Here is a 16,368-nt window from a genome sequence, read left to right as displayed (position 1 = left end):
ACGCCGTAATCACTAGTGACGAGTCTTAGGTGTACGGGTATGACATGGAAACCAAATCCCAGTCGTCACAGAGGACGCATTCCACGTCACCAAGACCAAAGAAGGCCCGCCAAGTGCGCAGCAATGTCAAAGTGATGCTGACTGCTTTTTTGACTCCCTCTGTGTGGCACACCACGAGTACGCACCCCACAGGATCAAAGAATGACTAAAGAGTACTACAGGGATGTCCTCCATCGCCTACGTGGTGCTGTGCGGCGCAAGAAACCGGAATTGAGGTCAACAAGAAATTGGCGCATCAATCGCGGCACTGCTCCTGCACATTCCTCGCATTTGATTCAGACTTTTCTGGCGAAAAACCAGACTACTGTAGTTCAACAGGCTCCTTACTCTCCTGATATGTCCCCCTACGACTTCTGGCTGTTTCCTAAAATCAATAGGCCATTGAAAGGAGCGCGATTTCAGAAAAGAAAGGACATTATGGCTGCAACGACTGCAGAGCTAAATTCCAATCCGAAAAGGGCCTTTTCGGAATACTTCCAACAATGGCAGCACCGCTGGGAGATGTATATGGAGTCCCAAGCAGACTACTTTGAAGGTGATTAGGTTTCTAACGCTCCAGTTATGACAGTTTTTTTTCTTCGGGCAAGGGTCGGATACTTTTCTAACAGACCTCGTATAGGAAACGAAACTAATTTCGGTATGGGCGTGAAAAGAGGAAAGAGACAAGAGAGCAACGCGACAACACACGGAAAAAAACACACGGGAGAACAGAACAAAATCCTCGCGAAAAATACAGGAAAAGGAAAGTCAAAAAGGAAAGGCACACTACTTGTCTCTCATACGAGCATCGAGCGGGGAGGACTGGCTGGGTGTCGAGCAGTCTTTAGGCACTCCTTGGGCGACCCAGTGCGGACGCACAGTTGCCGGCGTTTCCCACGTTGGCCTTCTACGCTGCCACAGCGTCAGCGTCTGTGGGCTCCCAGCACGGTTCCCAGGTCTGGTAGCCCGGGTACGCCACGTAGGCGTCAGAGGCGGCCTGTGTGGAGCAGCTGACGGATGGACGGAGAAGAGTGGCGCCTGGGCCTGGTGGTTGAGGCTCTCGACGACGGGTGCCCAGGTCTGGTGGCCCGGACGTCTGCGGCTGAGGCCCAAACCCGGAACTCGGGGAGCCAGCAGAACTCGTCCACGTCCGTCGCCGACCGCGCTCTTCTCTCCTCTGCCCCGTAATCCTTTTCCACCTGTTCCGCCGTACCCCTTCGCACGCGCTCCTCGTGCTTTTTCGTCTTCTGCCCCACAATCGACGCTGGGTGGCGCTATCTCCTTACAACAGTGAACTACAAAACATGGTCGTCCTATCTCATCTGGTGTGTTTCAGAGCGCCTTATTTCTTAAAGTGTATCGTGTCCATACATTTCTAAAAGAAATAGCTAGTATTCCACCGAAAACGTAAACGCAATCTCCGTAACCATCACACGTGGGGTGTTATGAATGGGTTAATCATTTCGTGAACGAACTAGGGCCGACCGCTTGTCGTATGCTTCAGGTAACCGGCTGCAACCTGGTTTGCATGAAATTTCCGAGTCGGCAGATGGTTTAAAATACGATAATTGTTATCGTTATTGTCCTATTAAAACGCAGAATCGAATTGTACAAGGAACTCTCTGCACCCAAAAAAGGCTAATACTTTGGCGGGTTTGCGCATGAATCAATCTTCTTTCTGCTTGGAAGACGAGAGAAATCAGGACAGTGCTATAAACGCTCCCACACTGAGTGCTCACTGATGGTTGGTTGGTTTGGTTTATGGGGTTCAACGTCCCAAAGCGACTAAGGCTATGAGAGACGCCGTAGTGGAGGGCTTCGGAAATTTCGATCACCTGGGGTGGAGCACCCGCTAAGCGCGTGGGCGCTGCTGAGTCCGTATGCCGCTGTCCTAAGAAACCATCAGTTTATTTACTGATTAGAAGCGCTCGACTTCATTGCCGACTCTCCGAGTGATAAACGATTGAAAAAAAAGCGCTCCGAAATGTTGCAGTGACTAGTGCGCCATCTTGTGTCTCCGTGCTCCGTCCTCGTTTGCTACGCTCAGGTGAAAAAATAATGTTTCAGTAAGAGTTCATTGTGTCGCTTCGATATGCTTCGTTTATTGCTTCGTTTATTAACGAATATGCGGCGTTTATTAATGCACCAAACTAGGCCATTTCCCGAAATGACGTGATGTTATTTCCCAAAAGCTTCACCGTCTCAGAGAAAGCAGTACGCAAGAGAAATGTCTGGGCTTCGGAAATAGCTGTATCCATTCGCCAGGCTAGGGTTAGTTTATGTCACGCCTGTCTAGGCTTATGTCTTCGTCAGTTGCTGGGCACGTGCAGCTGGCTGACTCTGTCTTCTGGACACGCTATAAACGAATAATCGTCATTCATGCACAGTTATTCTGTCAAAGTCTGGATCTGCAAGGAAAGACTTGAAAAGCTTCCAAGACTGGCGAAGATGAAAGAACCGGACAGCATGGATTGAAAGAGGGGAGCAGTGCCGCTACAAAGGCTCATGGATACCAGTGAGATTTTCACAGTGCTTACTTAGAGACTGTACAGCCCCCGATGAGAATAATGCAAGAGGTAGTCGCCAAACAAGGACAAGTTATTAGTGGTTCGCTGCTATCGACTGACTTTCAAGATGTTCTTCGCCTGTACACCAAGCCCGACATTTAACTCCTGAAGTGTTTCGTGACGGTGTACCACTGCAGCTCGGTCTTTAGGAAGAGTAGGCGATCTGGAATTATGCGCTATCAATGTTCTCCTTGTCTTTCCTATCCATATTTGCTTGTCCACCATGCTTTCCTTTTCAAGATGAACAGAAAAGAATAGTCCGACTAGTCATTCTTGCCACAGAAACTTGTCGTGACAAGGCTGAGTTAGAGTCTTAGGTTTTGTTTCTCCAAAACCCGCAATCCGCGTAATGGAAGGCAGTAGCTTTAGAAAGGCTCTGAAAGCCAAGTCCCCAAGCTCTGCGGGAAGAATTCGAAGCACTAGGGCCAAGACACTACCAAGGCGCCACGGTGAAACGTAGCAGGCGTCTGGATCCGTCTCGCGAATCGCTAGCACAATTGGATCCACGACTTCGTCTAGGTTGTCCCTGTTGATCATATCGAAGAGATTCTTCGGCATCTGCAGCCAGCGTTGAAACTCCTCCGTGCTGTAGTCGGCTATGACATCCGTAGACTGCTGCTGGAAGTCTTGCTGCACCAAAGCAGGATCACCAAAGTTGGTCGTCATCTGAGTTCTGCAAATAAAGTATGAGCTGAGAAAACAACAGGTCTCGAACATAAGAAAATTTCAGTTAAAGAAAAACAGTGTATTTTTTCTGATTTAAGGCAGGGCATGCAGACGCGGAATTACTATAAAGCTATAGAACAGCTCAATGATTATAAGTTTCGCCAAACGCAAGAATTTGGAGGGACATTATCAAAATGTATGAATGGTGCATTCACTTATACCTACACAAACAGAGGCTCATAGATGCTCAAAAAGCCGTGATGCTATATCTAGCGCCTACAACATTCACGGCGTTATTTTTTTTCAAAGCAAGCGAGGCATTTGGTGAAGCCTTTAAGCTGCCAAATAGTAAAGCAAACTGAATTGTAGAGCAAAATTATTACTTGTTCAAGCTTTTACATGAAAAATTATACAAAGCGAGAACCAGATACGGCACTTACAGGCAATGAGCAGAACGGAAGGCGAAAATAACGGCTAATTCCCTTATAGGTGAAGGTCTCTCGATTCAGAGTGTGTGGCCACATTGATAACGCTATTCTCCTAGCGTACACAAACACGACCTACGCTAAACTTCACAAATAACTTCTGCAACCTGGGCGTCGGTAACGGCCTAATCTCAAATAGCGTTCGGCGCATACGCACGATTAGGCAAGCTATTCTGTGGCATGCGCTACTTTTTGCGTATGTCAGCGTACTCTGTACAAAAACCTACTGCAGAGAAGCGCCTTAAGGCGCTGGAATGGTGCATGACTAAAAAGAAAGTTAAGAAGAAAGTTGGTCCCCAAAAAAAATACAAAACAACATAAATGTACAGACGAGGGTCCCAAAGTCAAAGACTGCACCGGGACCCTCGATAAATCATTAGTACAAGAAATGGTTACAGCATAGTTAGCGGATAAATACAAAATATAGAAAATATAAAATCAATACTTCATAAAAGAAGGTCAAAAATCACCAAAAAAGAATAATACATCAGCATTACAATAAAAATACTTTAAGTTTGTTTTTGAATTCAGGCAAGGAAATTGATGTTTTTTGATTGGGTGGCAATGTGTTCCAAATTGAAATGGCTTGAAAAGACGACGTCGATTTACCATAATTGGTATGGACTTTGGGGAGTAGAAAATTGTTTCTTGCTGCAAATCTGGTAGGGTTGTGATTGATGAGCTGATTGGGGTCTACAAACTGAAAATGTAGGGTGCCATGTAGTAATCTAAAGAACATGATTGCAAGGTGATACTGGAAAAGCTGGTGGACTGGTAGAATACTGTGCTCCTGTAATAAAGAACGAGCATTAGATGAGAAAGGGCTACGGGTAATAATGCGGATGGCCTGGTTTTGTAAGTGTTGCAGAGACGATAAATGGCAATGATAAGTATTTCCCCATGCAGTAATCCCATAAGTGATATGACTATGTATGAAGGCATAATACAAAGATAGGAGTAGGTTGCATGGAAAATATGGACGCGCCTTAATTAGAGCTTTGATGCCAAACATAGATCTTTTTTTTTGATGAGCGATATGGACGGAAAATTTAAGAGTTGAGTCAAGAACAACGCCGAGGAAGTTGGTGTTATCAGAAGCCGGAATATTACAAGAACAAAGGTTTAACGTAGGAGGACACGAAATAATTTTCTGGCTACTTTTGAACACTATGAATTTAGTTTTAGAGGGATTAATCAACAATTGATTATCAGTGCACCATTTGGCTACAATACTTAGAACGGCATTCAATTCAAGAGTTAGATCATCTATGGAAGTATTAGATAATGACACGGTAGTGTCATCAGCATATAAGACACAGTGAGTTGGATTAATAGAATTAGGAAGGTCATTAATATACAGTAAGAATAGTAAGGGTCCTAAAATAGAGCCCTGAGGAACACCTTGGTTAATAGTTTTAGCTTGGGAAAAGCTTCCACCAATATTGATTATTTGTTGACGATTTTGTAAATAGCTTTTCAGCAGTCGCGACACGGGACCTGTAATACCATAAAATATGGAAGCAATATGGAGTGATTAATCATATCAAAAGCTTTTGTGAAATCTAAAAAGACAGAACCAACAAACTCGCCATTATCAATACCTTGCTTGATAAAATCAGTCAAAGAGATCAGTTCTAAGTTAGTCGAGCTGCCAGACCGAAAACCGAACTGATGAGGGGAAATTATCTTAAATTTATCTAGGTAATTGTTTAAGCGTTCAACTATCAATTTCTCGATGATCTTACTCAGAGAAGATAAAATAGATATAGGTCGATAGTTAGAAATTAAGCGTCTGTCTCCTTTCTTGAACACTGGGATTACCTTAGCTGTTTTAAGGCAAGCAGGAAAAACACCTGTCGTTAGGATGAGATTAATAACATGACAAAGTGGTTCAGAGATCAGATTGGCTACAAGTTTAAGGTGCCGAGAGGATATCTTATCTAATCCAGGGCTAGTGTCCTTGAGGCCAGTAATCAGCAGTTCGATTTCACGAGGGGAAACAGGAATAAGAAAAAAAGATTGTTTTGAGCGCTTTATGTTTATCTCTGTCGGCAAGTGCTTTAACGGTCAGCAACAACGTGTTCCGACATTATTTTTACACTGCCTTTACAGTGCCTTTAATTTGCACTACGTTTACTGCCTTTACTAACCGCTGCTGTGACCCAGTGGGTATGTTGCTTGGCTGCGGACCCGAAAGACTCGGGTTCGATCCTGGCCACGCGGTAGAATTTCGATGGAGGCGAAATGCTCGTGTACTGTAAGAATTCCCGTGTACTGTGCGATGTCGGCGCACAGTACACCAAATTAAACACGGCCTTTACTATATAGCCGTACAATAATGGTAGGGTGTAGTATAGTGGGTAAGTGCATCAAGACAACAATAATAAAAGCTTCGAACTATTTGCAACATGGCACACATAACGTCCTAAACACAATGGTATGAAGCCAGCCCTTTGTTTCTACAGTTCAGCTCGTCTTTCCCTAACGACTTATCTCTTAGGAAAAATACTCAGACAGGCCTTGGCAACAAAAATAATGATCCCGTTTGTGGCGCCTTCTCATGTATGACTTCTACAGGTGCATTCCTGCGTGCTTTTTGGGTGTCGTGCTGAACATGGTACATCGCATGCTGATCGCTAATCGCATGCTGGGATACCTAAAAAGAAATTTTTCTCTTGCTTCTTCTTCTGTCAAACTAACACTCTATAAATCTTTGGTGCGTGCTAAGGTAGAATATGCTTCTTCAATTTGGGACCCGCAAACTAAATCATTGATAACTGCTCTTGAAGCTGTACAAAATCGAGCAGCCCGTTTTATTTTTTCGGACTATAATCGTTCACATAGCGTGACACTCATGAAAAATGCATTGTCATTACCACCCCTTGAGACGCGCAGAAAAGTGTCACGACTGAGCCTTTTCTTTAAAATTTTTCACACGAACGAATACCTAAAAAGAGCACTGTTCATTCCACCTACATACATTTCATCACGCGTTGATCATCCGCACAAGGTCGGCATCCCACTTTGCCGCACTACTGCTTGCTTGGCATCTTTCATTCCCAGGACGTCATCGGAGTGGAACCACCTACCTGCAGCCTTACTTACTACTAACAACATTGAAGAATTTAAAAAACGGTTGCGGGATCATTTTGTAGTAGATTAGATAAAATGGTCATTTTATTTATTTTCACGTTGCTATCCTGTATACAGCGATTTCGCCAATTTTAAACATGCATTTTCGTTATTTTTGCCGCTTACTGTTGCTAACTGTGTTGTCATTGCTTTGTATTATAGCTTGTGTTATGAGTATTTCTAAATGACCTTATGCCTTAACACTGCTTTGTATACTTTTGTTTCTCAAACCTAAAGTTTTTTCGCGCTTCATACTTTATTTTGCAAACTTGTTTACTTGTATTCTCTTCACTTCGAAATCTTGTGTAATGATGCTGCTAAATACGCGCGTTAGCTATTGTTTTAAATAACCCGTTGTGTATATATTCTGTACGTATTTGTAACCGCTCACTGCCTTCTCTAATGCCCTCCAAGGGCCATGAAGGAACCTGAAATAAATAAATAAATAAATAAATAAATAAATAAATAATGATTATCCATATAATGATTTCTAAGGGCTATTATGTGCCGCGCCGCGGCAGCTATGCGGCAGTTATAGGGACTATTTAAAGCTTTCTGCCCAACTACCCCTTCCTGGCGAACAGTAAACCAAAGGGGCAGGCGCTATGCGCTCGATACGGCATTGTGATAGCATGTAATTACTGCAGTGATACACACATCATACGCACCTAGCCAACATTAGCCATTTATCAAATGACCGCCTGAGCACACTGGTGTCCATCGTTCAACTCGCTTTTCAATTAAAAATCTTGTTCGTAGCTTAACACATATAATTTCGCGCGAAATTTCATTATAGTCTGGTTTAGCGATTGGTAAGCTTAGCAGGGGCTTACTTGTATGCAGCCGGCTCGATGCTAATAAAGTCCACGCTTTTTCCTTGGCTTTCTCTGCGGAAGCCGTCGACCATGGACACCATGGCGTGCTTTGTCATGCAGTAGGGAACCCCCATTGGCATCGTAGCGTGCCCTGAAAATGAAAAGAACATGCACAAACTTGCAAACCGAAACTTTCCCAAACAAAACGAAACCTGCTTTTCAAGAGATAGAATCAAAGGAGCGATGGGAAGTTGCTCTGCGCAGCTCACAACCGGAGCTGCTGCATCGCATCCTGGGCTGCGTCTTGAAGGTCACCGTGGCCCAAGAGTCCTCCGAGGGCGCGCAACCATCCTGCTCTTCCTCCACCCCCTTCACCCACCTTCACCTGATCCACTGAAGTGGCTCCAATAAAGTTGCTACCGACCACCCGACCACCAAAACTGCACCAATGAAGTGTACACATTCCCAAGCAGCACATGTAACCGGCCCCATATTCCAAATGAATGGTTTCACCCTTGTCCTTGGTAGAGCCGTCCTTTACCAATACGTTTCCAACATTTGGCCCGATTACCTATGCTGTTTTGATTAGCTAGCCAGGAGCATGTGATCTATTTTTCGAAAAAATGACGAAACCAGCGCAAAGTCTGGAAGAAGAAAATACGTATTACGACATGCTGACGTTGTGTCACCCGGGTGTCCGTCGCATTGACGCTTCGAAGAGGAAATAACCCAATGGGCACTGAAGTTCCCTTGGATGTCCCATGGACGTGTGGGACGTCGTGCGGACGTCCACTGAACGTCCAGTGCAGTTTCACTGAGCATTGGGGAACTTGTTTCGTCTTGCATGATGAGCCTCTTACTGGCTTGCCGTTACCTCTCGAGTGAAAAAGAACCAAGCATAATTTTTTAGTTCAAAGCTGCGAAATCATTTAAATCATCTTAACACTTTCGAAACATCCACAGTATTTTAAAGTAAGAGCGAATTATCTGTATTAAAATTCAGCTGTGATCACCTTCATCAGCCTAACTACGCCCACTGTGGGCCAAAGACCTCTCCACATCTCTCTTGTTAACCATGTCTTGTGCCAGCCGCGGTAACCTATCCCCGTAAACTATGATGCAGTCACCCTATCCTAAGCCTAATTTTCTGCCGCCCTCTGGTAGTCTTGCCTTCTCTTGAAATCCACTCCGTTACCCTTAATGACCATCGGTTATCTTGCCTTTGGATTACATGCCCTGCCCATGCCCATTTCGTGGTCTTGATTTCGACTAGGCATTAAACCGCGTCTATTACCCGACCAACTTTGCCCTCTGCCTGTTTCTTAACATTACAACTATCATTTCCGCTTCCATAGCTCGCTGCGTTATCCGTAACTTAAATTGAACCCTTTTCGTCATCCTCCACGTTTCTGCACCATAGTTGAGTGCCGTTAAGACAGCTGTTATACTCTTTCTCTTAAGGGATATTGGTAAACTGCCCTTCATGATATGTGAGAACGTGTCAAATGCACTCCACCTTCTTCTTATTCCTATTTACTTCTATAGGTATAAATTATTTATTCCTAGTTAGTTTGCCCCGCCGCTGTGGCTCAGTGGTTATGGCGCTCGGCTGCTAGCCCGAAAGATATCATCACCATTCTATACCAACCTCAACATTACAGAAGCTGAGTACCGTGATCAAGAAGCCTCTAACTGGGATTGACGGGGTTCAAGGCCGCGACGCGGGTTCGATCCCTACCTCGGCGGCTGAATTTCGATGGAGGCGAAATTCTAGAGCCCCGTGTACTCTGCAATGTCAGTGCACATTAAAGAACCCCAGGTGGTCGAAATTTCCGGAGCCCTTCACTACGGCGTCCCTCATAGCCTGAGCCGCTTTGGGAGGTTAAACCCTAATAAAGCAATCCTAGTTATTTTGCTCATGTGATTCGGGCCTGCGGTCGCTACCTTCCCTATGTAGACGTATTATCTGACCACTTCCAGCACCACGCTACCAATTTTAAACTGCTGTTCCCTTCCGAGAGCGTTCCGAGACAAGAATTTTATTCCTGACTTTATGGAGGACTTTGCTTGAGGCCAATCTCTGGAAGTTTTAACGCGAGATCTTTTTAAAGAGTCCGTGTCACATAAAAGTCGGTGTTCTTGATCGTGACGGAAAAATCGACGTAAAATCCCCAGATACAAAACCAATGGGGCCACCCAGGTGGCCCGCCTTGGTCACCTTGGTCACGTGGCCTTCAAGCGCCAGTACAACCTACCCACCCGACTATGGGAAAACAACCAGCCGTGGCAGGTGGCAGTGAAGTTAAAGGTTGGTCGCGAGAACTTGCTCGGAATGAGGAAGCTGAGCAGCCCCACCGATGGCAGCATCTGCCATCGAAGGGCAATGGCGGATGGCTTATTCTGTGCACCACTGCACCAGGACTGGTATATGAAGTTTCAGGCATCTATGAATGCAAAGTAGAGAATTGCTAATTGCACATATTTGCGTATTATTCTGTTAACGAAGTCGCGTCATACCCTTAAGGCAGAGTTTAAGTGCGTTCTCTGGTTTTAATTGCGTTCTCTGACAAACGCTGAAATGAAGTTGGAATGCAACCAAATCAAAGTGGTGGTCTCAAGATAGCTGCGCTGTTTTGACACCAAGAAGACCTCCAAGTATATTCTGCATCTTTGCAAGCTTGATTCATACCAAATGGACTGTTCACGACGATCACCCGTCCTTTGCTCTTCTTAAGCATTGGAAGGAACTTCTTGATCACCCGCAGGGCTCCGAAGACATTCACGTTGAAGATCTTCACGATGCTTTCTATCGTGAGCCATTCCAGGAGACCGTCACTGCGCACGCCGGCATTGGCTACGACGGACCATAGCACTGGAAAAGGAAATAAACAGAGAATTACAGCCGTTATAGTTTTCGGGCCTACATTTTGTGCCACCGTTTCTTTTGCTCTGTAGATCCCCTCGAAAGGACATTTCTCGCTGAAGGAGAAGAATAGGAAGCAGAGAAAACAGATTCAGAGAGCTCCTTATTGCGCATCGCCCGATTGGCCGGTCATTTGTACATTCCCTTAGGAAAAAGGAGGAAAGCGATGTATGGACAGTGACGTGGTGAAGCCCTTCTATTCTATGGTTCCATCTGGTGGGAACGTTGCTCAAAGCAGTTATGTCCACGATGAGGACTCTGGGGTTCCTTATTAAGGAAGTCAGAAGGATCAGGATCTAAATAATGTCCAAACGCTTTTTTTTTTTTGCGAATTCAGAGAAAAGCGGTTGCACACTTTTAAAGAGCACGCATTTTCACGCAAAGGAGATGTAAACAGGCAGTTATAAAATTAGAATCGTAACACTTCTGAAAAAGCAACCACTTGAAGTGGGGATTCCATCCTAGTACAAGACGACTACTCTTGCAATCTAGCCATTATCATCTATTTTTCAGCCGGAATATTTCGTCGCCGACATGGCAGCAATTTAGTGTCCTCGGCCTTATAAGGAGATCAAATACGTGTGCCGTCATAAATAAACAAAATATCTTTCTTATCTGAGCTTGGTCCGCAAGACTATACTGCATTTCGGCTACGGCTGGACACCAAATAGAGCTTTTAATCATGGAGCTTCGTTAAACAGGAGCTGAAGTGATTTAAAAGAATTAGTAACAAGAGATGCTTTGTTTTTTGCCCTAGAGCACGAAGTTCATGCACATAAGAGGTGAAAACTACAATAAACAACTTCAACACTGGAAAAAGTGCGCCCACAGGCCAGCCCCCACAACGGCTCTACTACAGCTACAATGTCAGAACTGGGGCCTACGCCAGCGCTCCTACGATTAGGAGTATATACTAAAATACTGGACGAAAGCGGTTTTGGATGGGAAAGAGTTTATGAAGGCAATTTTTTCGCATGTTGTAAAATTGGTTTGGTTTGGTTTGGTTTAACGTCCCAAAGCGACTAAGGCTATGAGAGACGGCGTAGTGGAGGGCTCCGGAAATTTCGACCGCCTGGGGTTCTTTAATGTGCACTGACAACGCACAGTACACGGACCTCTAGAATTTCTCCTCCAAAGAAATTCTAGCCGCCGCGGCCGGGATCGAACCCGCGTCTTTTGGGACAGCAGCCGAGCACCATAACTGCTGAGCCACCGCGGCGGCTGTTGTAAAATTTCTCTCTGCGAAACAATATATCCGCAGATCTCCCGACGGCAGTCTTGCATTTCTTTTATGCGTAGCATATTGCAATCACTCAGTTCAGCCCTTGGGCGCGGCCGGGCAGCCACCAAACCACGTGACGTGACGTCACGTGGTTTGGTGACGTCACGTCACCGCGTGACGTCACCAAACCACGTAAGAAAAGAAAAAAAGAAAAAAACGAAGAAAAAAAAAACGAAGACGGCTGACCATGGTGGCGGTTGCCACCGCTCCGTTTCAAAGGAGGCGCTCCTATCCATCCATCCATCCATCCATCCATCCATACGTCACGGAGGAAAAGCTGCTGAGAAAATCGAGTGCCGCCAAGCAATACGTCGCGCAAAAAGACCGCGCAATATGTAACGCATTCTTGGCTTAACCAAGCTAAGCCTGGGCATTTTTTCTATTAACGTTTTCGCTATCGTCAAAAGCGTTCCCCGTTGGCTTTAAATGGTAGTCTTCATATCTCGATGCGAACGATGGATAAACTTTAAAATTTAGGGGCCACTTTGACGACCTAAAGTGCGTGAGGCGAAAGCTTTTCCACGCAACTTTGGCTCCACGGCCGTAGGCACACAGGAGGCGGCTGTGGGGAGACCTGGATTGGCTAGTCATGACTAATCAGTCATCACCCACGACTAACCAATCATGACTGGTTAATAACAAACTGGTCATGAATAATAAATTGATGACTGGTTATTGTCTAGTTAGTCATGATTGTTTAATGACTAACTATTCATGACTAACTAGTCGCGACTGGTTAATGACTAGTTAGTCATGACTTGTGACTGGTAATAATTAGCTGACTTCACTTATTCATATGCAACGGACGGACGGACGGACGGACGTACACAGTCATGAAAGCGAGTATGAGCCATTAAAGGCTTTCAATAGAAATATTTTGCTACACATGGGAAGAATGGGCCATTATCTTCAACATTTCCGTAACAGTAGGAATGTTGGACATGGTGTTCCAAGCAGCCGCCTGCCAGTGTTGTGGCGCATCGATCGAGAGGTTTGAGTACTCGCCGGAATTCTATCAGTCTGGAACGTTTTGCATAGTTTTTACATCCGGAGTTTTAAAACAATCCGGAGGTAACTTAATGGGGAGAGTAAAAAGAAACCACCAGAGGAAGATGCTTGGGATAGTGCATCCATGTTAGCCCTCAAACGATCTCTCGATGTTTAATGTGTTCGGTAATAAATGTCATCGCGATGAGGCACACAGCTTTATCAAGAGCGAATCAAGTTGCGAATGGTAAGCGTTGAGATAGAGACACATTACCACGAAATTCAAGCTCTCTCTTGACTGTGGCAAAGGCTTCTTCAACTTCCTCATCCCGGGTGACGTCCATCTGCAGGACTCTTATGTTCTCCAGGCGGCTAAGCTCCACGGCTCCCTGGCATTTGGAATCACGGCACCCGGCGAAGACCAGGAAGCCCTCCTTGCTGAGGCGCTTGGCAAGTGCGAAGCCAATGCCATTTCCGCAGCCTGAGCGAAAATGCACTGATTAAACGAGGAGCAAGGTACGCTAAGAATAGTTATTCTTCCTGCTGTACTTCTCGAACTATGAGCCTATTATGCCGTGTCATTCGGCATAGTTATGGAAGAGAATTTGCCACACCTAATGTAATTTTTCTTCTTCACCGCTTCTAATGTCCCGCGATCCTTCAAAGCAAAAAATAAGGACATGTGGCTTCCCCACGATTCTTCTGACTAGGCTGGTGTTTCGATTTTACAATTTACCTCTGTTCCGACAATTTCTGCAAAATTTCGCGCCTGCCTATAAGAAAGAAAAACCACCGCTGCTTTGAGAACTAAACCTTACTAACTACATTCCGTAACGTCCGCGTTGACTGCTTAGGATGTAAACAATTTTTTTGAGTGAGCAGAAGTGGAGAGCAATGCTTGAATGGATTAGCGCGGTACTACAAACTGCAGGTAACCCAGCCTCAGCTAAAATACCGCGAATGTAATTAGATTACATTACCAATTAGTGCTCTCAAGAAGTAATGACTGCAGCGGTGGCCTAGTCGTTTGAGTATCCGGGAGGTACGGGGTTCGATCCTCAGTGCCACCAGCTACTACACGGTGATACAATGGGTACAAGCTTCCCCTGCCCGATACTCGGCTTCTTTAGGGTCAATATGCTTTGGAAATGGGTCTTTGACCCCGCCTTGAGAAGACTAAAATTTCTCGTGCCATGGCACTCCATGGCCACAGATGTTCTTGCGCCATGAAAATCCATCATCCATCCAAAAAGTGATTCCATTACTTTGGAAATGGGAATCAAATTACCGAAGAAAATACATGCGTGAGTGTGGGACCGCAGCGCCATCCTTGGGACGGCGCGGAAGCAGTCTTTCCGCCCAAAGCCCTTCTCACCCTGGAGCTCCCCTCTTGCTTAAGCGACCCTCTCTCTTAGAGAGTCTCGTTAAATCTCGTACGGTGCCCGGATGTTCTCGTTTCAGTGCCCGGGTGAGTGGAATTCAGTGCCCGGATGTTGGCTATCGGTCTCGGCGTGACGTCACCACACTGCCGACAACGGGAGCTAAAAGCATTTCATGTTTCATAACTGCATTCTTCCAGTCTCATTAAATTTATTGAAATAGGGTGCTGTGTACTCCGGGCACACTACCACTCCTAACTCCACGCATCTTTTTTTAGTCTCGCGTCGTATTCTTCTGGGGTCACGCGGGTGCAGCTTCGACTTCCGGCATCCGTTATAGGCGTCGTTACTTCCCAGCCCTAGTTGCGCAGGGGCTATGGTGGACTTCTGGCATCAGTTGTAAGCGCTATTGCTCCCCACCGCTGTGCTTTCAAATGCGTATTAGCGGTTCATGGCTGCGGCTGCACTTGCAAGTTGTGTTTCAAGGAGCCCATCTTCTTATGGTGGTAGTCGCTTGCAAAGCCTCATCTCGTCTGACACGGTGAGTGGTCAGGTTCCGTACGACAGCGACGCGCCGATTCCCGGCCTCCCGCTCAGCGAGCAAGCGCCGGCACGCGGGGAACCGACCAGCCACATGTGCGCATGCGCGGCGAAATCTGAGTGACATAGACAAAGAACGCTTCGCATTAAAGTAATTACAGCTGCTGCAGAGCGGTAAACATCTCACAGGGGAACTAATAAAATTCCAGTCATAAGAATTCCCTAAGTACTGCTCGGAGGACCCAGTAGGAAGTGCCTACGAAACACAAGAGAGCATCACAATAAACCAGCCAGTCCGGACTTTTTTTTTAAGTAGAAGTTGTTTGAGGTAGGCGCCACAATCTCTGCACTGTCATTCGATTACCGGAAGCTTGACAGGAGGTATTCATTCGCGAAATTGGAATACACGTTCAGCTATTGGATGGCTGGAAATACATGCTTGGTTTTTGTATTGTGCGTAAACTAATACTGTAAGCAGTAACGCTTGATTTGCAATTTTATGCAGTATAGAAAGCCGCATTTCAGCGGCACAGAATGTCGCCGGAGCCCGTAAAACTCACCAGTGATGAGCACACTCTTGCCGTGGCTGGGAAGATGCTTCACTAAGAGCGCCTTCCAGGCGAGCCTTGCAAGCCAGTGCGCCGTGAACAGGATGATTACGACGGATCCGACGATGCCTCCCAGTTGTCGAAGAAACGGCACAGAGTCCCACAAGTTCCACAAGAGGAGACTGAAAGCTACGAAGAGTGTCCAAGAGGTCCTCATGGCAATACACTCAACCACCAGTATCTAAGTGCGCGGATTTCCTACAAAAAAAAATCAATAAACACTTGGCCTTGACGGCGATGGTTGCGCTCGGAAAAGGAATGCCAATCACCATCTGTTCGAAAAAAATGGCGCTAAAACTCAGCCATTGGCGCCATTTTTTAGCAGCACTGTCACCATTTACCACTGCGTACTCCTCGCAGCAAAGCTTAAAAGTGCGCTAGCATATTTTAGAGGTAGATCAAAGCCATCGTCGAGAACCGGTTAAAGATGACTTACCAATTGAGGGCTCAGGGCTTTGCAAATAGCCGCGAACAGCATATACGAAAGCAGCAGCAAGCAAGCGTAACATCTGTATGCGAGTGGTCGAGAAATGCCTTGCCCTTACGGTCCGAGGAATTGCGGCGGTGGCGGCTTGCGTAGCAATTGGCATTAAAAACATCCGCCCTTTTCCTCATACACGTATTATCGATATCGATCTGTAGACAGCGGCGCTTCTACAACGCCTGGAGTCTGTTTTTCCTTTATGCAGCTGTTTCGCTCTAAGTGCTCTTGTCTTGAAACTTGCATGCAGAAAACGCATAGTATATCGATTGCTTCGATGGTAAGAATGGAGGGGAACAACCTCAGAAAAAAGTGCCAGTTGGCAAGAGCATCCCCCCCCCCCCTCCAGCCAAACACACTCACATAGGGTGCTGGAAACTGCTCAAATCAATCACATTAAACGAAGTCCACGTTTGAATCTTTCAGTCTAATGTACAAGTCATAGTCGTTAAGTTTCGGGCCGT

At 45.7% G+C, this 16,368-nt stretch overlaps 1 protein-coding gene across 1 annotated transcript; it reads right to left on the bottom strand.

The window, feature by feature from the left end:
- Window positions 1-2,685: 2,685 nt before the first annotated feature.
- LOC149330605 (D-beta-hydroxybutyrate dehydrogenase, mitochondrial-like) lies at window positions 2,686-16,166 on the bottom strand. The gene is made up of 5 exons (XM_089561215.1): window positions 15,376-16,166; window positions 13,171-13,377; window positions 10,394-10,576; window positions 7,723-7,855; window positions 2,686-3,279 (listed from the first exon to the last, which is right to left on the bottom strand). The coding sequence occupies exons 1-5, from the start codon at window positions 15,578-15,580 to the stop codon at window positions 2,874-2,876; spliced, it is 1,134 nt and encodes a 377-aa protein (XP_089417341.1). The 5' UTR covers window positions 15,581-16,166; the 3' UTR covers window positions 2,686-2,873.
- Window positions 16,167-16,368: the final 202 nt, after the last annotated feature.

Source organism: Amblyomma mixtum, chromosome 9 (assembly GCF_055824585.1).
Source record: "Amblyomma mixtum isolate Tamu chromosome 9, ASM5582458v1, whole genome shotgun sequence".
Lineage (NCBI taxonomy): Eukaryota > Metazoa > Arthropoda > Arachnida > Ixodida > Ixodidae > Amblyomma > Amblyomma mixtum.
This window is presented reverse-complemented; position numbering and strand designations above follow the sequence as displayed.

Bases quoted from the DNA above. Each gene is read 5' to 3' on its own strand.
- LOC149330605 (XM_089561215.1), bottom strand. From the start codon at position 15,580: ATGAGGACCTCTTGGACACTCTTCGTAGCTTTCAGTCTCCTCTTGTGG. The intron at 13,378-15,375 runs GTGAGTTTTACG...ATTTTCGCTCAG, and splicing joins CAAGAGTGTGCTCATCACTG to GCTGCGGAAATGGCATTGGC. The intron at 10,577-13,170 runs GTAATGTGTCTC...TTCCTTTTCCAG, and splicing joins GAGAGAGCTTGAATTTCGTG to TGCTATGGTCCGTCGTAGCC.